Genomic DNA, 20,383 nt, shown 5'->3' on the forward strand with positions numbered 1-20,383 from the left:
ATTAATTTTAGTTATACACAACACTATAATGCTAGTACGAACGTTTGTATCATAACCATTAAAAAACTACTATAATAATTAATGTATTTTAATTAGCACACTTTATGCAATATGTATTACCCTCACACGAAAACAATAAAAAAAAGAACAGGAAAAAAGTAAAAAATACGAAATAATAAGTGTATAAGAAAATACAATGCTATGCAGTAATGTAGAATAGTATACTGTAACACTAGATGTCTATTAAATGTTATCTATGCCGTTACATACATAAGTTTTGTGTAGTTCCTTACTTAAACAATGGTTAAGAGACGTTACAGTAAAATTGCTTTAGAATTACTAAATTTCAATAATTTCTATTTTTTTACAAAGTTCTCAAAATAGATATCCATTTTGTTTCTGAATATCAAAACCGTTATACATACATATTCCTTCATCAGTTTGTTGTTATACATATCTAAACACTGTATTTTCGACATTCTCAAACTATTTAGCCTAAATATTAAACAGCAGATCCTTGACGCCACACACTAATTACACTGCAATCCTTATTTATTTTAACTGTTGCTTCAGCGGTGGCTGTAATAGAGAGAAAAAGAAATGTGTAAACAAAAAAGTGAAGAAATTTTTAGTAACAATAAAGAGCACTTGCAAATGTTTTATGTGGAAATTATTTATGTACTTGAATTTAATTAAAGGATGTAGGAAAATTCGAAATAATTTGACAATTTTTAATCCGTTTATAAAGGTACGATAATAAGGCTACTAAATAAATACTAAAAAATTATTAATAACAGTTCGATTGAGTACATCGAATATTGGAATTGATTCGAGTTTTACAAGGTGAAGGATTTTGAGTAAAATATTCAATTTTATGCCATTTATATAAAAATTTGAGGGATTTGACGCATGGACCATGCTATGATATGGTAGGTGGTATATTTGAGAGCCAACGAATTCTTATGTCCGGTTATCGTTTCAGTTAGTTTAAAATATATATTTGCTTCATCGAAATGTGTTTTATCTCTTGGATCGACTAAAACGAGTTCCAAGGAGCGGCAATTTCAGTTTGGGGAATAAAGAAAAATCACACGGAGTCAAATCTGTTGAATACAGTAGTGGATCGATGGTATTCACTGCGGTTTTGACTTTAAATTCGGTCACATTCGTGGCGATGGTGCATTATCATCATGTAAGAGACATGAGTTGTTCTTCCACAATTCCGGCCCTTTTCGACGGATGTTCTCACACAAACGCCTCAATACGGCCAAATAGAACTACTTATTGACCGTCTGTCCCCCCGGAACTAATTCATTAGGTTTTTTTTTGGTCGTTTTTTCTCCTCCATTTCGATATGGTTGTTTGCATCTCTCCATGAATGTGAGATCGGATTTCGCACCATCAAGCATGTCCAAGGAGATCTGTTTAAGGTACTCTTTTTGAAAAAAAAAATTCAGCATTAACATGTTTCATACCCAAAATATCCACAAAATTCATTCGAATGGACTCGCGAGGACTCGTCGAGCTCTCTTGCCATCTTTATAACACTTGCCTGACTATTTTCCCACCATCATATCTTTCACTTTTTTAATATTTTCATCAGTTGAAGAGATCGAAGGTCGTCCAGAACGAGACATGTCTCTTCATCCCCTTTGAAGGCTTTGCACCACTCGTAGGCTTCCGTTTTTGATAAAGCTGAATCATCGTAAGCTTTTAATTTTTATCCATTGTAAAAATCGCAACACACTACTGAGGGGTACCGACTTAAATAGCTGCTTTAAGCAAACTGGTTGACAGATCGTGCTCATATTGGGCATAATAATTACTGTCTACCAACTTAGCAAAATTGTGACTTATAAAGCGAGTGCAGAAAACCCTGGGGATACTTATTATTACAACTATAGAGCTTGTAGTTGCTTTTCAGAAACTACATATTCATATATATATATATGTATGTTGGTATTAACTTACCAATACAAACACCTTCTTCGGTATTGAGCGTTGCACCAGTTCGCTGAGCACATTGTTATGCGAGTCGTCTTTGCCGGGATCGGCCTTCATATTGTATTCTATTGTTAATTCGGGCAAGTTCACCCAGCCAACGCATAGCGGGTAGAGATTGTAGACCAGCTCCTTTTCACTGTACGCATAAATGGAGATATCAAGCTGAAAAGTATAAAAAAACAAAAATTAATTCTCTCTCTATGACATGTTTGAGTACTTTTGCGCTTACTTGCTTGTGTCCGGAGCAAATAAAATTATCCGCTATGCTAATGCTTAGGGTGGCTACCAAATGCAACACATTCGAGGTGGGATTGCGTAATACAACTTTATAGGTCATAGGCATTTTTACGAACATTTTCTCCTCAATGGTGCAGTAAATATTCAGTGGCGGCTCTTCGATCTCCAGTCCCTGTATGAGAAATTTCGATTCGTTCTCTTCTTTATGGCCGCTACGTCGCCAACGTATACAATAAACACCGAAATTGGGTTGCTGTTGTATTGTTGTTGTTGCTTGTGTTTCAGGTTCGGCTGTAACGATACGTTTGAAGAAACCACGACAGTGACCGGTGACTTGAATCGCTTCTATTGCTTTATTGAAGACAACACGCGTATTTAATGCACGAGCAGTCGCCGACAGCGCCGTCGAATTATCAACACCGTCTGTCACCTCCAGCGTTGTGGAGTTGAATTTTTCATCAAATGATGAACCCGAAGCAGTCATCACATTGTTGGCCGCCAACAGTGAATTCGTAGAACCGGCACTATTATTTATTATTGTCATGTTGTTCGGTATTTTGCTCATGAGGTGTTTGTTCATGTGCGCGCTGGCGACTACGTCGGTCGCATCACCGACAACTGCGTCGCGCTGCATATTCTTAATGGCGTTGAGTTTGCGCGCGTGCCTAGAACGACTGAAGAGCTCGGACTGCATGTCGCCACTTTTGGTGCGTTCGAAATCTTTCGCAGTGGCCCAGTCGCTAGTTGTGGCGTTCGTACGTAGCACGATTACGTCCTCGAGTTTGTCGCGATTGCGGTAGGTTTGCGTAAACTTTTTCCTCTTAAAGCTGTAAGTCGACTGCACCAAGTTGTGATCCTGAAATATAGAAAAATTGTATATACCATTTTAATAGAACGTTAAAAATGCATTCACAACACTTACACAAATGAAGTACGTTTCGAGTATGTCAATATCGACCGGTGCCCGCACTTCGATATTGGCGCGTAGTAAGAAATTTTCACCACGGTATACCTTTGTTAGCGGTCGCTTGCTAAGCGTGTAGAAACGCGCTGAGAACCGAAAGTCGAGCTCACATTTGATGTTGATTGTGTCTTCACGCGTTTTACGTAGTCGACTCTCGTCGAGGAACTCAATCTGGACAGGTGTTGAGACGGTAAGCGACTGCACATCCACCGGAGGAATGAAATTGCGTACGTTTTCGGGCGAATTTTCCACGCTGCTGGTTGTGCCACTATCGATCTGTGTCATGGTGGCCGCTGTCTTTGGACGTTGTATGTCAATGACGTAGGATGTCTTTTGCTGTAGCGCTATTGGTGTCTCTACCAAACTGAAGACATAGTAAAGCACTGAATTCGAACTTTGCATGGACAATTCGCCAGTGTCGATTTGTATGTGCGAATGCAATTTTTGGCGACCGGGCGATAGATCTGTGGTAAGAAATACTGGTAAAGAAGGAGAGAGAGAGAGGGAAAATGTGATAATTAATTCATTGATTGAAGAGCGAATAGTTTAGTTTAATCAATAGTATTAGACTTATTTAAAAAAATTAATTATTTTTACATTTAATTGAGAGTTTCATTTAGCATAGTTAACGGGTGATCCAAGTAGAGATCGTTTTTTTAATAGCCTTTTTTGATAGATCACAAAAGATTTACGTCTGAACAACGTTACGTTACAAATCGTTCAACTTTATTACGAAAATTCACGTTCTGTAAAGAATGTGTTTCGCGAACTTCGCTCAACTTATGGTCAACGTAATCGGCGTAGCGTACTATTCGCAACACCATCACACATCTTGGATCGAATAAACCACGTCCAGCACGCAGTGAAGAAAATATAACCGCCGTATCTGGTGCATACGAATACCGAGGAGAATCGATTCGTCGCCTTTCGCAGCAACTCGGACTGACGTATGGAACGACTTGGCGCATTTTATGTCGAGATTTTAAATTGAAAGCGTGCAAAATTTAACTTGTGCATGAACTGAAACCAGTCGATCCTCCCAAGCGACATCGCTCCGCTCTATAGGCTCTTAAAAAGTTCCAAGAAGACCCAAATTTTTCGAGGCAAATGAAGAAAATCAAGAGCTGCCATTTCATTCGGAAAAATAACGGTTTGGTGTGGTTTGTGGGCCCGTGGAATCATCGGTCTATATTTTTCATAAATGATGCCGGTGAGAACGTAACCTTCAATGGCGACCGTTATCGCGCCATGATAATCGACTCGAAATAGATCACCAGAATGATCAGATTAAGATCAAATCTACTCCGTTTTGTTTGATAATATGTGGCCAATTTGAAGGTAATTTGATATTGGATACTCTCATGGAAAACCTTCGTGTTGGGAGCATAAAATGGGACAGTCGCTTTCCCAAGACAGTTGTATTTAATTGGTGTTAGGTCCAAACTATCAGGAAGAACCTGCAAACATAGCTTCCAAAGCTTTTGTCGAGTAATTTTCGTTGTCGCATACAACTGGTGTTGGGCAATTGCTTCTTTGAGATAGTCTAATTGTTGACGGAACAGGTCTGAATTAAGAGTTTGGCTCTAAAAGAACAGCTCATAGAGGATAATTCCCTGCTAATTCCACGAAACACACACCAAAACTTTTCTGAAGTCAATCCTGGCTTATTCGCTATTTATGCCGGTTCATTGTTGTTCCATTAGATTTTTTTTGCGTTTACTCGCGTGACTCTCATACATCGAGCTCTTTTTATCTTTAACTCCTGGGCAATCGAAACAGTGCTTACCGTCATGGTCGGACTCGACAATGTTCAATACCTTATCCCTATTTTTAACAATTGGTCTTCCAGACTGTGGTGCATTTTTGACATCAAAGTTTCCAGAACGCGAAGCTAAGATTTCGCCAATATCTATTGACATTCTCAGCTGTTTGGCTTGCGTTCGTTGTTTCGCGATTGACTCCATATTACCTCTAATATGATTTCTTCAGATATTCTTAACGAAGAAGATGTGGATCGCATATGCAGTCCAGTATCCGGCCTTATAAGTCGGCAAATCGCCTTCTGACCAGTACAAACTTGACTAGGCGGTTAATTTCTATTCCCACCAACTCGGAGGGAAATATAAAAGTCTGAGCTCCCACGTGTTTAAGTCTTGATCTCGCACAGCTTCTACGGCTGGCATCCAACTTAACATTACAGCATGGACGCCGATAGGTCAGTGGCCTGTTAGAACCCCCAAAATCATTGAAGCTTGCCCTACTGGGAGCAAAGAGCTCACTGCAACTCTTGCGATAACCTGACTTGCTTAGTTTTATCAAATAATTTATTTTAACATTTAATAGTTGCCATATTTCATGATATAATTCTAAAATACGACTCCTAAACCAACACCAAATATATTTTAATAGCCAAAAATTAATTCCTATTGACAATGTTGTGCCACAATTCGATTAATCCACGGTTGCACAGCTCTAATGCTCGTATAGACACCAGGATAGTTCGCACGACCGCAGCCAGTACCCCACGAAACGATGCCATACTGTCGACCGCGAAACATTAATGGACCACCAGAATCACCTGCGCAGGAATCATTTATGCCCGGCAAGGAAGCGCAAAACATTGTTCTACTTAAATCGCCTTCACCATCTTGCCGATACTCGCGATTGCACTTGGTACGTCTGATGACACGCACCACAGCGGCGCGCAAACCCATAGCACTCCTACCATCCTCACGCCGCCTACCCCAACCGTAAACACGTGCACGCTGTCCCGGTCTCACATAGGTATTACTGAGTTTCACCAATTGCACACGCTGACCCGTCAAGGATGTGTCCAAACGCAAAATAGCTACGTCAAAATTATTCGTTTTTTTCCTATACTGCCGCGGTATGAAAATGGACTGCACAGTGGACCTTTGGCTATTGTTCGAGAGCAGCGTTGAACCGGCTTGTATGTCGAGGCGAGAGGCAGACGTGCCGACGACACAGTGGGCAGCAGTAAGCACACAATTTTGACGCAATAAAGTGCCACCGCATATAAATTCATCATCCAGACGAAGATTCACCATAAACGGTGCGCCCCGTAACGCTACGAAATCACCGCCGATGATCTTCTTGGTTATCGTGTTGTTCGTTAATGACGGAACTTGATCGGTGATCGTTATATTTGTGGCGGTAACTTGTGGAAAATAGTTGTATAGAACTAGATAAATTAGCAAAATGCCGAAATTGCATGTCTTATGATGCGACATCGGGCAGACAACTTTCACTCTTTGCCTTTCAGAACTATTTCAATGGTACTTTACTAAAAGAAAACAGTCTGGTTTTCCCGTCAACCTTTTATACTTTTCAAGCTACCGCGTCCATGATCTTCAATTCTTGTTGTAAAGCACTATTTATTTATATTTATTGCTTTTGTTACATTGAGAGAGCATATTTACCTAATCCACTTCCACTTCGGCGCTCGACAACTGGCAATAAGCCTTGTAAAGTCGTTGGGAAATATTTATTTTGGAACTTGAATTACAAGGCCTACGCAAATTGACCTTGGCGGCAAATATTTATTCAATTGTTAGGCATTATAAAAAACAGAATTGTTGTATAACTTTTACATTAGTTGAGTTGCAGTTGTGAATGAGCTTAGCGGTACTTTAAGCGCAACAAAATGATACTCTCGCCCACGGTACTCTTGTTATTGCTCATTCAAAGGATCTTGGCGTATCCGACAACTAGCGAAGTACAACGTGAACGACGCATTATCGGCGGTGAGCTGGCACGAATCGAACAAGTGCCACATTTGGTGAATATACGTTTGAATCGCTATTTCCATTGTGGTGGCTCGCTGGTGACGTCACGTTGTGTTTTAACAGCAGCGCATTGCATCGGCCACAATTCGCCGAATGAATTTGTTGTGCGCGGTGGAAATACTCGGCTGTCTGATGTAGAAAATTGGCGTACAGTTGAACGAGTTTTCGTGCCGCCCGAGTATAATAATCGCACATTCGAGCATGATGTGGCCATTATGCGTCTGCATACTAAACTACAAGGTGTGAATATCAAACCGATTGCAATTGGTGACTTTGCGCTCGCACAAGGCGAATATGTTACGGTTTCCGGTTGGGGTCTCACGCGTGAGCATGCTGTCCTACCACCGAATCATATGCACACGGTGCGTCTTCGTGTTTTAGAGCAGGCGCAATGTAAAGCATTCTATGATGATTATCGCAATGTCACCGATACGATGTTCTGTGCATCGGTGCCGGGTGAAAAAGATGCATGTTTGGCAGATTCTGGTGGGCCTGCAGTGGCGCGCGGTCGTCTTGTCGGTGTTGTGTCGTGGGGTAAAGGGCGTGAATGCGGTCGCGCCGATTCGCCGGGCGTTTATGTGAGATTAAATGTGGTTAAGAAGTGGATAATGAATATACTGTACAAACACTGTTAGGAGGCAATACGAATTTGTCAATAATAATGCGTTAAATTTAAGTTAGCATAGGTTGGGTTTATAGTATAATAATAAATATAATAATATCTCTATTACTTATATTGCACCAAAATAATCATATTTACTTTAATACAAATAAAATGAGACTGAACTAATATAGTAGATTGGCGATTTTTTTATTTTTAACAAATTACTATATATGAAGAAGTTTCGAAAATGTATTTGGAATATGTATTACAAAAATTGGCTACCATTTAAACAGTGACGAAACGAACGTGTGTATCATCGACTGAGTTGAAGATCACGCTCTTTCATTTATATTGTGATTTTGAAAACGTTCTCTCACATATTTTGTTTGAAACAGGTCCAATCTCTGATGCTCCTGTGTTTTGAGTAAGGGTGCTCTTTTAATCAAATTCTTTAATAGATCGTTCTTAAAACAATATGAGATAATATGGTTTTATCTTGCTCTGGTCTTCTATTTACTCGGCCATAAGTAAGTCACATGAATTTAATTATTTGGAACACTAGAGAAGAACAATAAAAATGACATATTTTTGGAAGTAAAACTTCGGAGGTTGGAAGCAGAAATGATTCTGAATTCTTTTGGATCTTTCGAACGGAGTGTCAAGAGACTCGTTCCAATAAGCGGCAATAGTTGTTTGAAATGTGTTTTAGCGGATAGTTTTTTTCATTCTTTTAATATGAAGAAGTCTATGGTGAGCATGCTCTATCTGAGCAAACGTGCCAAATGTGGTTTGCACGATTTAAAATTGGTGATTTTGGTTTGGCGACGAAGAACGTTCTGGACGGACAAAAAAAAATTTGAAGATGAACATCTGGAAGCAATATTCGATGAAGGTTGCTGCCAAATACAAAAGCGCTTGCAGAATCTTTGGGAGTCACTCAAGCAGCCATTTCAAAACGTTTAAAAGGTGGAAGATACTTCCAAAAGCAAGGAAAGGAATAGCAGATTGTGAGTAGTGATGAAAATGGATCCATTAGGACAACACTAAACGCAAAAAATCAAATGTGAAAGCTGGCCAAACAGCCAAATCAACGGTAAGCCGAATAGTCATGACGATAAGGTAATGCTCAGTATTTGCTTGGATCAGAAGTGCGTGCTATCTTATGAGCGTCGAAAACCAGGCGCAACCATTGATGAGGAACGCTATCGACAACTCAACAAATTGAAGCGAGCCAATAATATTCCATCATGGTAATGCTCTGCTTCATTTTGCAAGAATGGTTAAAAACTATTTGGAAAACAGGGGCTGGGAAGTTTTGTCTTACTCAAGTTATTGTCGCTTTGGAGTGTCATTTATACCGGCTGCTGCGGAAATCCCTTACTGGAATACGGTAACAAAAATTGGTTGATTTTATTTTTAGCCGTCAAACCGGCGCATTTATTTTGGGTTGGAACCCATATATTCCCAGAAAGTTGGGAAAATGTTATAGGTTCAGATGGGCAATACTTTGCACAAAACTATTGTAGATGTTTTTCTAAATAAATGTTCATATTTTGACACGAATATAGTTACAGATCCACTACACGTTCGCTTTGTTGTGGTGAATAGAAGCAAAATACATCAACAAACGCCTAAAAGTAGTCCAATTACAAACTGCCAATTCACAACTGACACGACATTTCTTTTGTTGTGATACATACTCAAAATGTTTTGTCGTACGAGCGATGTTTGTGCTGATTATAGTAACTTAAAATATTCAATCGCGAACATTTTTCTGCGACTATTTTTTTAAATTTTCGACGTAGATTATCTCAGCAACAGTGCATCGATGAACTTAATTAAATTTTGGGCGATGAAGCTTCATCAAAGAGCAGCGTTTATCGATGGTATGTTGAATTTTTCGAAGTTGTAAATCACTTCAAGACGAATTTCTTCAAAATAAGTTGTTGTTCCAAAAATTTTGATGCTGTGCGCAATGTGATATTGCAAGATCGCCATCATGAGATTTAGACAACTATAGGCATTAGTGGGACTAGCATAGTGTATTCAATATTACAAGATCATTTGATTGTAGAAGACATTTCTCTCGTTGGAACACATACAATTTGTCAATTGATTAAAAAGACGTGTGTTGTTTGGCAGGTAGAAATGTTAAAAGAATACAATAATGGTGCTTCGAAACACGTCTATGACAACGTGAATTTACACGTGAGAGCCGGATAGCAAACAGCATTTGACTGTATGGGTGTTTCAAAATGAGCCGAATTCAAAAAAGCTGTTCACGCACGAAGCATTTCCAAGTAAATTGTTGGCGTTTTTTTTTAGGAAAAACTGAATACATCACAACCATACCACTAGATTAATAGAGAGCAGTCAATTCTGAGTTGTATACAACTATATTCTTGCCAGTTGTTTTTGAAGAAATCAAGAAAACCAAGCGCCGCAGACGGTTCGCTCTTCCCCATGCAATGCGAGCTCTCATACATCGCCTGAATCAACTGCATTTTTGAGCACTCAAAACAACGATCCGATGAGTCATCCTCCATATAGTAATGACTTGGCACCGAATGACTTCTTTTTATTCCTGTTCATAACGTTTTTCGACACCTTAAGATGCGGTTGATGCGTTCAGAACGCATCTTTTGGAGATACCTTAATGAGAGTGATAAAAGTGCTTCGACAATTGGTTCAAATGCGAATGCAAAAATATAGCTCTTAATAGATAATATTTTGAAAAACAATTAAACAATTTTCGATGAATCGATGTTTTTGTTCTCTAATCCCGAAATATAAAAGACAACCTACATATATGTATTTAAAAAAAAGTTTAGTTCCCTTTTTCTAGTTGCAAAGCTTCAAAAAATCTCTTTTGACAGCGCTTCTTTGGCCTTTGGCATTAGATTAGATAAATAAATGAGGATTGCACCGCGACCTAAGGCCTTTGTGTCCTCTCCTATGTCACAACGACTCCCCAAGCCTCAGCATATTAATGAATTCCAATAAACTACTAGATGCTATTGTGGCGATGTGATACCTATTTGGAAACATGGAATCACGAGCCTTTATCCTGCGCCAACAGACTTCTGTGCAGTCAATTAGCAGGTGTTATGGAGTTTCAGGCTTCATGTCGCAGAACCGGCAATTCTTATAAGAAGCTAGGCCCATGTTATATAATAAGTGCCTTTGAGTTTACAGTGGCCAGTGTAGAAGGCGATATGTAGTCTGAGTTTATCCCATGGAAGGTTGATTACATTTTTAAACCTTTTAAGGTTTAACCACCCATTAGCAACTTGGCATGGCATATGCCTCAGAGTTGTTGTCAATACCTCATCCTACCCACTCCTTCATCCTTGCGGAGTCCCTTGGTATTGGGACCAATCGCAATGAAAGGTTTGGGTCCTACCATGTTGGTGGATGCTGTGGAGCGGGTTCAGTTCATTCCTGGCTATACCTTTGTGACCACGCACCCAGATAAGGTGCACTTGGTTACAATCTGATCGGCTGATCAGCTTTTCTATTCACTCCTGCACTAATAGCGATGTGATCTCGTAGACATAGATCGCTTTAAGTACAGGTTGCCTGTCGCTGAGTATAACTATACGCCCGTTGCGATACAATGCAACTATTGTTTATCTCTACGCATCGACTTATAGCAAAGGCCTCTGCTTGGAATATACTCGAAAAAGTATCCATAAGTATGGAGAGTTCGGTACGAGGTCCTGCGACTCCTGCGCAAATTCCCTCCAACGTTTTCGAGCCGTTCGTGTACCACTTGATTGTATTATCCCTAAGCAGTAGCCCGAGAGAGCAATCGTTCCTCTCAGCCTTACTGCTGACGGTAACCTTGAACTGCCTAGTGAACTTAACACTTTTGGAAGAAGAGCCAGTGATATTTGCTACTTAAGTCCTTCATGCGCTGGGAAGAGATTACCTTACCTACATTGTATGAGATTAAGAACATTCATATCGGAATTCTAGTTGTAAAAGATTTATTTAGCCAAATATAAATACATTGACAAATATCGAAATATTCCACAGTACAAATGACGTGCTTGTTAATTAATGTTTAATTGCTCGTTAGTTTCATAACTTTCTCTAAATTTTTTTAACATAATAAAACTAATTGCATACGAGGGAAACGTGATCTGAAATAATGAGCAATTTTTACATACGTAATACTAGAGAAAGTAATACCAGCAAGACATTTCAATCCCGTAGTTTAAGCTTGTGAGTATGTTATATATGGTAGAACAAATATGAAGGAAGAAAATTAGGGACTTCCACTAAACACAAGTTCGCTTAAACACGATGAGAATTCCAGGTTTAGATGAATGCACGAACGAACGGGACGAGTTATAGAATATAATGGGTTGTCAAAAAAGTCTTGCGGTATTTTTATTGAATTTTTTTTTATTGAAATTGAAATGAATTTTTGATGACTCATGGCCAGCTCTTGACCGATGCTACGGCTGCTACTATGCCGGTCTCTTTCGACCAATTCAGCGATTTTATCGCAATTTTCGACAACAGGCCTTCCGGAGCGTGGCGCATCTCCGACCACCTCTACACCAGAATGAAAACGTTGAAACCATCGTTGTGCGGTGGAAATGGAAACTGTATCGGGTCCATAAACTGCACAAATTTTATTGGCGGCTTGAGTTGCATTTTTGCATTTATCGTAGTAGTACTGTAAAATATGCCGTATTTTCTCTTTATTTTGCTCCATGTTTGCGACGCTATAACTCACGAACGACTTAAAAGAAACGATAATCAATCAAACACGTGTTAGCGCGTGAAATGAGCTTTCCAAAAAGGTACTATAGCATGACCCGATGCGACGAATAAAACTCGAACTACGCGCTGTCAGCGCCAACTAGCGAAAATACCGCAAGACTTTTTTGACAATCTATTATGACGTGCAATTTTTAACGACTTTTGCACTGTTATCAACGATATTGCTCGGGACTTTCAGTACTACGAACTAATGAGTTTGAAGTCACTAACCAATACTTAAAACATTTATGAGATAATTAAAAGCAGATATAATGTAGAATGTTAAAACTTGTCAAAATAAATTTAAATAACTTTCTTTCGTGCGGAAAAACGAGTTTAGGCTTGACTTCAATAAATACATAATACTCGGCTGCGAATGTACTCAGTTTCAAAAGACTACGCTATGGGTTTCAAACTAAAGCTAATTTTCCAGCTAGTGATATATCTTTCATGGCACCACATGCCTTGCACAGGCATTGGCGAGAGAATTGTGGGTGGCACCTCGGTTACAGAGAAGAAATACACCTATTTTGTGCGTGTGAATTACCAAGATTTATTCCTATGTGGTGGATCGTTGGTGAGGAATAATGCGGTGGTCACAGCAGCTCACTGTGTCAGCGACGCTAACGTAAACCAATTGCGTATACACGCGGACACCATTAGTTTAAGAGATGTAGGAATTGTGAGAAAAGTTAAAAAAGTGGTGATTTCGAATTTATACAATGAACGCACCTCGAACTACGATGTTGCAGTGTTAATACTCGCCTCTGCCGTACCAAATTCTAGTTTCACAGCAATTCAATTGCAAAAGACACCAGTGACTGCTGGCACGAAATGTGTGGTCATTGGTCATGGTAGCACAAAGGAAAGTGAATTTAATCCGATACAATTACAAGAAGTTTGGATACCGGTGCTGAGTCGTACCGCTTGCCAACGTAGATATGCAGGTGTTGCACATATTACGCGGTATATGCTGTGTGCATGGGAGTTGGGAAAAGATTCATGTGCAGGTGATTCCGGTGGACCAATGGTGTGTAAGGGACAGCTAGCTGGTATTGTATCCTGGGGTGTTGAATGTGCGGATTCCAGATTTCCAGGCGTTTATACCGATATCAGCAGGGTTTATACTTTTATCGAAAGAACGCTTGAGCGGTTTAAGTGAATTTCAATAGTTTTTTAAGTATCAAATTATCGAGTATTTGGAGTGATTCACTAACGAGTTACTTCATCTATGAAAAATGCATATATCATAATACAAATGTAAAATAAAAGAAAACAGACATACCACTTTGCAATAGTAATAAATTTTATCTGACCGGTTTGTCGTAATAATTTGTCGAATTTATTTTAACTGCAAAAGCTATAATTTGTTTTCCAAAACATGCGTTCTGAAGGCATAAAACGCCGCTTCAGATGTCGAAAAACGTTGGCTTATTTTTTACGGGAATAAAAATATTTTTTACGGTAGTCATTCCCAGTCCGAAGTCAAGATTATTCGCCGGATGACTCATCAAGTTGATGTTTTGAGTACACAAAAGTGCAGTTGTTTCAGTCGATTAGTGAGAGTTAGCATTGCGTGGTGAAGAGCGAACCGTCTGCGGCGCTTGGTTTTCTTGATTTCATGAAAGACAACTGTCAAACAGATGGTCGTGTATCACTCAGAATTTATCTGAGTTGTTCTAGTGGCAAGGTTGAGGTATATCCAGTTGCAGCAAAAAACAGGCACGCATTTACTTGGAAGTGCTTCGTGCGCGAACAACTCTTGTTCGAATCGGCTGATCTTGAAACAACCATGTTAACTGATCTTTACTTTCAAGCGCAAACGAGTAAATCTACGATTCATCATCTATATACATATATTGTATACATATGAATGATGTGGTAAATTGCTGACTTAGCTAGTACGTAAATAAGTGACGAAAAATTTTGTTTCGGCAACTCATAAACCGCAAAGAAAACCTCAGCCGATCGTATTTTGGTGGAAATTTATTGCAAACACGCTTTACCAAAGCGGACGTGACAAAAGTGGTTTGCATGATTAAGGAGGTATCCGAATTTTAGGTATTTTTTTGGCGCGATAAAAAAAAATCAAAAATTATTTTGATTATCCATTTTTTACATGCTTTTTAGTGATATTCTAGGAATACAAAACATAAATAATATAAGAAAAAAAATTAAATTAAAAAAAAACTGCAGGTCGGCGAAGTAGAGACTGATGAAACAATGGCTTGTCCTGGTGTGCAGGATATAAATCCTTTCCGTGACCTAAAATGAAAATTTATGCGAAATCCGTGAAGAGTAAAAGTGTGGTTATCGCACTACTAAACGTTTTTGAAAAAAAAAAAGTTTTTTACAAAATGGTGGAGGTTTGAAAAAATAAGTTTCGTTCTTCACTGTTTGTTTGTGGTTCGGAATTTTTAAAAATAAAAAGGTATAAGGAAGCTCTGTGTAAAATTTCATGTGAATCGGTTGAGTAGAACTTGTGATATCGTGCACACCGTTTCTAGAAAAGTAGTTATGAGAAAAACGAGTTTAAAGTTTGAGAAAGGCTGCGAAACGGTTTTGTCGGCGCGTCACAAAATGAGCTGTAACTCGGAAAATAATTTGAATTTCGAAAAATCCTCTTAGCCTTTAGGGGCATTTTCTTGAAGGGTTATACTATACTATAAAAATATGCAAAGAAAATCGATTTTTTCGAATTTCTAAACCAGAATACACCCTTAACAAGTGGTGATTTAGCGATTTTAGAAAATAAATCTTTTGTGTCGGTTTGTAGCTGGCGATGAAAAAAGGAGCCATTACGACAACCCTATATGTAAACGTAACAAATCATATGTAAAACCTGGTCAACCAACCAAATCAACGGCAAAGCTGAATATGCCTGACGACAAGTAAATGAGCTGTATTTGGTGGTATCGGAAGGGCGTGCTGTATTATGAGCTTCTAAAACCGGGTGAAGCCATTACTGAAAAAGATTTTCGAAAACAATTCAAACGCCCGGAATTGGCAACTAGGCACAAGACAATAATTTTCCATCATGAACAGCCTCAGCTTAATGTTGCAAAGCCGGTTGAAAACTATTTGGAAAACAGCAGCTGGGAAGTTTTGCCTCACTCAATCTTATAGCCCAGATCGTTTAAATTCACATGCTCTTAACAATCCTCGTTGACCTGATAGTTATTTGTAAATGTTTTCTTGTTTGTTGTTGTTCAAGAACTACACTTACATTCTATATATATTTTTAATGTTATGAAATATTGCGTATTGTTCCAGCAAACCTTTGTAGTCTGAAATAATATGCAATGTTTACAAATTATTTAATGAGTTTTTTAATTGCTTTGATCAATCAAATGCAAAAATCCCATATGCGTACATATACATATGTATATGTGCATATATACTTACATTTATGTATACATGCAAATTTTTTTAATTCAGCAAATAATAGTTATTCTACTGCTTGATACAGTTTCATATTCAAATTTGCAAACCAAAGCACACAGGGTGAGACAAGTTGTTTTAAAGAGCATCTCGGAAGAGAAATTTACTATTGTTTAGTATTCTATAGAAGTGCTGAAGAAAATAGACCATCGCTGGGTCCAGGGTAACGAGCTAAAAGGACACCACGTTGACAAACATCGTTTTTTCCAAATTTTCATTTTGCTTTTGCAGGTTTTGTATTTATCAGCCAGCTAGTTGTGAAAATAAAAGCATTTGTTTGACATTTCTGTGTATTACGCTTTGGCAAAGCGAAAAAGTTCCATACCCCCAAAAACACCCGTTATAATAATAAAAATATTTCATCTACTTCGAACGGATTCCAAGAGAACTAGTTTGTATTTATTTCTCTCCTATTATTGTAATAAGTTTTGACTTTTAGCGAAATGGATTCAAAAATGGAAGTTTTTCCAATATTTATGAAATCTTAACGGATCCGTTAGTCAATAGGAATTATTTACTGTGAGTCGGGCTTGTGATTGGCTTGTATTCTTGTGTTTATTCGGTCTCAAAAGTTTACCCTTTTTACGAGTATAAAACTATTTTTGAGAACAACTTGTCTACTGCGCCATCTGGCGGCACAACTTTTACCATCGTTATTCTCTTGTCAATATAAAAATACAAGTATGACGAACTTCTTTCACTTGCCTCAAGTAATGCGATCTGAGGGCAAGGGAAAAAGCCATGTTAGAAGGGGGGGAGTGGTTTAGTTGGTAGCCCAGTGGGGGACGATCCCTTAAACCTTACGGTTAAAAAAAAAAACTTCTTGAACATAATCGCTTTTATTAGGAAACTTAAAGCGATTATCACAGCGAAGGCAAAGTGCTCATTTTGTTGGCGAGGTACGATTATGACTTGAAGTATTGTACAAAAAAGGTTCATATAGGGAACGCAGGCTCATTTTGTTAAAAAAAAAATCTGTATAATTTTGCTTTGATGGCAGTTGAGACTGAGATCACAATTGAGAGTGTAAATAAATGATAAACGATAGACGATAGGGACTTCAACACCTGACATATATACATATATATGTAGTTCTGATAACTGATATGCTTATGGGTATCGAAATTATTCAATATAAGCTTTTATAAAGTTTGCACAAAATAAAGAGTCACGAACTGAAAAATTGAGCTGGAACACAGCGATAAACTCACAAATGCGAAACGCCGATTTCGATAAACTCCACAGGTGTATATAGATGTGTATATGTATCTATAAAAACCCTAGGCGCACACGGGAACATACTCAGTTGGGACAGTGACATGCTATGTGTCAATTCAGTCGACAATTAGTTTTGCAATTAATATTATATTTTGCATTTGGCCATATTTATGGGCAACAAGTATCCGAGCGTATTGTTGGCGGGAGTGCGGTGACACAAAAAAAATATCCATATTATGTGCGTCTGCACTATCGGGGAGAGTTCAAGTGCGGCGGTTCGTTGGTGCGGAACAATGCTGTACTCACGGCAGCGCACTGTGTCAAGGGCGGCAGTGTGAAGGCGCTGCGCGTACACGCGGACACCATTAATTTGGGCGACACTGGAGTGGTGAGAACGATCAAGAACGCGCTGGTTTCAAAAACATACAATGCGGCGACACTAAATTATGATGTAGCGGTGTTGATACTCTCCTCTGCCATACCGAGTGCTAGTTTATCGGTAATACCATTGGATAAAAGCGCGGTGGCTGCCGGTACGAGTTGCCTGGTTATTGGTCATGGTTACACCAAAGAAAATGGCGTCGTCTCACGACAATTGCAAGAGATCCAAGTGCCTGTCGTGAGTCGGGCAGTTTGTCAGCGCAAATATCGCGGTACCGGCGCTATTACACAATATATGATGTGCGCTTCGGAACCGGGCAAAAAGGATTCGTGTTCGGGTGATTCTGGCGGTCCGATGATATGCAATGGTAAACAGGCTGGCATTGTTTCGTGGGGTATGGGTTGTGGTCGTGTCAAATATCCGGGCGTTTACACAGACATTAGCAAGGTGTATAGTTTCATTGAAAAGGCACTTAAAAAATATCCGTAAGCAGGAAATGGAGCAAAATTGTATGTGATTGTAATAAGTACTGTTATCTTTGCGTGACTTAATACTATTAAGATTAAAGATATTGTAATTATTTAAATGTAGTTATTTATTGAAATTATAAAATAATTATATGTATATAATCTAAATTTTGTATATATTGTACATATGAATGTATTATAAATGGTTTCGTATGCCGGAAACGAAATCAGGTAAGCCTTACTCCTAACAAAGGAAATGTGGCAAACAAGCAACTGATTATGAAGATGTCAATTTATTGGGTTGGCTTTAGCCGATATATCAGCCAATATACTATATGATCATTATTTATTGAGCATAATGAGGTTTATACGGCAATTTAAAGCTTCAGAAATGAAATGATACTGGTGAATCGAGTGTTCTTATCCTGTGAGTTTCATTAATGGAGAACGCTATCGACAACAGTTCTTCAAATCGAAGCGAGTGATTGCCGAAAAACACCCGTAATTTGCGACTAGGCGCGAGTCGTGACCACTCTCCGCTTTACAAGGTGCGTTCCAAAGTAAACAGGACTTTAAAAAAAAAAAAACAGAACAAATGTTTTTTTTTCAGCAAAATCAATTTATTTTGTTCAAAATAGTCTCCTTCTGGTTTAATACAGCTTTTTGCACAAAAGCATGTCGAACGAGTGTTTTAGCCCGTTGGCCGGTATGGCCGCCAGTATGACAGTGCAAGCCTTTTGAATGGCCTTTACGTCTGCATAACGCTTTCCTTTCATGGGCAAATGTATTTTGCCAAAAAAGAAGAAGTCGCACGGTGCTATATCAGGTGAATACGGGGAGAGGTTTATGGTTAAAATGTGATTATTGGTCAAATAATCGGTCACAATCGAACCTTCGAATATTGGATTCTGAGCAATTTTTGGTCGTCAGTCAATTTGTGCGGAACAAACCGTGCACACACCTTTCGTAAGCGCAAATTTTAGGTCAAAATGCGATAAATCGATGTTTTGGAGATGTTCAAATCCATTTCCATGAATTTCAATGATTTCGGCTGATTTTTGATGAATTCACGCAAAGTTTCGATGGAAATTCCGGTGATCACGGATTTTGATTGGCCCACATGTTCATCGTCATTTATGTCCTCACGGCCCCTTTCGACCACTTTGAAAATTTTGAAACCACTTGTGCACTCTGCTACGGGATAGGCAATCATCGTCATAAACTTGTTTCATCAATTGAAACGTTTCGGTAAAAGTTTTACCAATTTTAAAACAAAATTTAATGTTGGTTCTTTGTTCGAAGCTCATTTTCGCACCGATAGCACAAACATACCGACACTTAGAACGCAATAACTTCACTTCTAATTAATGACATGTTATGAAATTCTCACTGGACAAACGATAAAGGTAGCAGATTCTAACGCACCAGTCGACATATAGATGGCGCCACCAGGGGGCGCTAGATTCAAAAAGTCCTGTTTACTTTGGAAAGCACCTCGTATGTTTTAAAACCGGATGTAAACTATTTGAAAAACAACAGCTGTGAAGTTGTGCCTCAATCGCCCTATGGCCCAAACCTTGCCCCTTCTGATTATTTGTGTGGTACGCCCTCTCTGGAATACGGTTCACATTAGAACAGGGTATCAAGGGCTCCAATTGCGAAGTCAAAGTGCTCATTTTGTTTGCGAGGTACGATTATGACTAAAAGTATTGTATAAAAAGGTTTCATCTCGGGAGCGCATGAAGTTAATTGCCTAGAAGTTAATTTTGTAAAAAAATATTCTATAATTTTGCTCTAACGGCAGTTGAGACTGAGATCACAATTTGAGAGTGCAAAAACTAAATAAATGTATGTGTGTTATACGAGTATATATACATACATATATGTATGTACTTATACAGCTGCGGTTAAATTCTCAGTGGTGCGCAAACGTAAAAGCGGAACTATTAAAAAGTATGCGGTAATGCCTTTATAAAAAATATATATTTCATACCATAAAAGCCTGAACAGTAAGTAAAACAAAAAAAAACTCATTTCAATGAATTATAAATATATCAGTAAAACTTATGAGGAAGTTTGACGGTCAAAAACTTGGTGTTGTAACATATTAAACCCGAAAGTAAAATATTATTTTTTTATTTCTTTTTCAAATTGAATATTGTTTTTTTTTATTGAAATTACTTAGTATTGAGTTGCGTAATTTTTATTTTTTAGTATTGCAGCACAGCGTCGTGGCTTTGAGTCAACAAGTTTTTGGCATCTTTTGTTGGAAATAGACTGGCATGCGTTCTTCACAGCCTCCCACAGCTGGGTGGTTGATGTCGGCTTACATCTGGCTATTGCCGCCTTGACATCAGTCCACAAATTTTCCATGGGGTTGATATATGGGGACTTTAGCGGCCATTCCATTACCTTAACATTCCTTTCCTCAAACCACCTTTTAGTAACATTACTTCTGTGCTTGTTGTTGTGCTGGAACATCCAAAC

The 20,383-nt window shown here is 38.6% G+C and overlaps 3 protein-coding genes across 4 annotated transcripts in view; 2 read left to right on the top strand and 1 right to left on the bottom strand.

Moving 5' to 3' along the window:
* Positions 1 to 78: 78 nt before the first annotated feature.
* Positions 79 to 20,383, bottom strand: part of LOC126763609 (trafficking protein particle complex subunit 11) — a 46,228-nt gene continuing 25,923 nt past the window's right edge. For both annotated transcript variants that reach the window (XM_050481270.1, XM_050481269.1), the window contains exons 13-16: positions 3,164 to 3,684; positions 2,234 to 3,097; positions 1,972 to 2,166; positions 79 to 579 (exon numbers count right to left, since the gene is read on the bottom strand). In XM_050481270.1, the coding sequence (XP_050337227.1) occupies positions 553 to 579; positions 1,972 to 2,166; positions 2,234 to 3,097; positions 3,164 to 3,684 (1,607 nt within the window). In that variant the 3' untranslated portion in view covers positions 79 to 552. The remainder of the gene's footprint in view (positions 580 to 1,971; positions 2,167 to 2,233; positions 3,098 to 3,163; positions 3,685 to 20,383) is intronic.
* On the top strand, positions 12,792 to 13,720 carry LOC126763615 (trypsin alpha-3-like). Its single transcript, XM_050481279.1, has one exon. The coding sequence runs from the start codon at positions 12,792 to 12,794 to the stop codon at positions 13,548 to 13,550; it is 759 nt and encodes a 252-aa protein (XP_050337236.1). The 3' UTR covers positions 13,551 to 13,720.
* LOC126763614 (trypsin alpha-3-like) lies at positions 17,127 to 18,064 on the top strand. Its single transcript, XM_050481278.1, has one exon. The coding sequence runs from the start codon at positions 17,154 to 17,156 to the stop codon at positions 17,916 to 17,918; it is 765 nt and encodes a 254-aa protein (XP_050337235.1). The 5' UTR covers positions 17,127 to 17,153; the 3' UTR covers positions 17,919 to 18,064.

Source organism: Bactrocera neohumeralis, chromosome 6 (assembly GCF_024586455.1).
Source record: "Bactrocera neohumeralis isolate Rockhampton chromosome 6, APGP_CSIRO_Bneo_wtdbg2-racon-allhic-juicebox.fasta_v2, whole genome shotgun sequence".
Lineage (NCBI taxonomy): Eukaryota > Metazoa > Arthropoda > Insecta > Diptera > Tephritidae > Bactrocera > Bactrocera neohumeralis.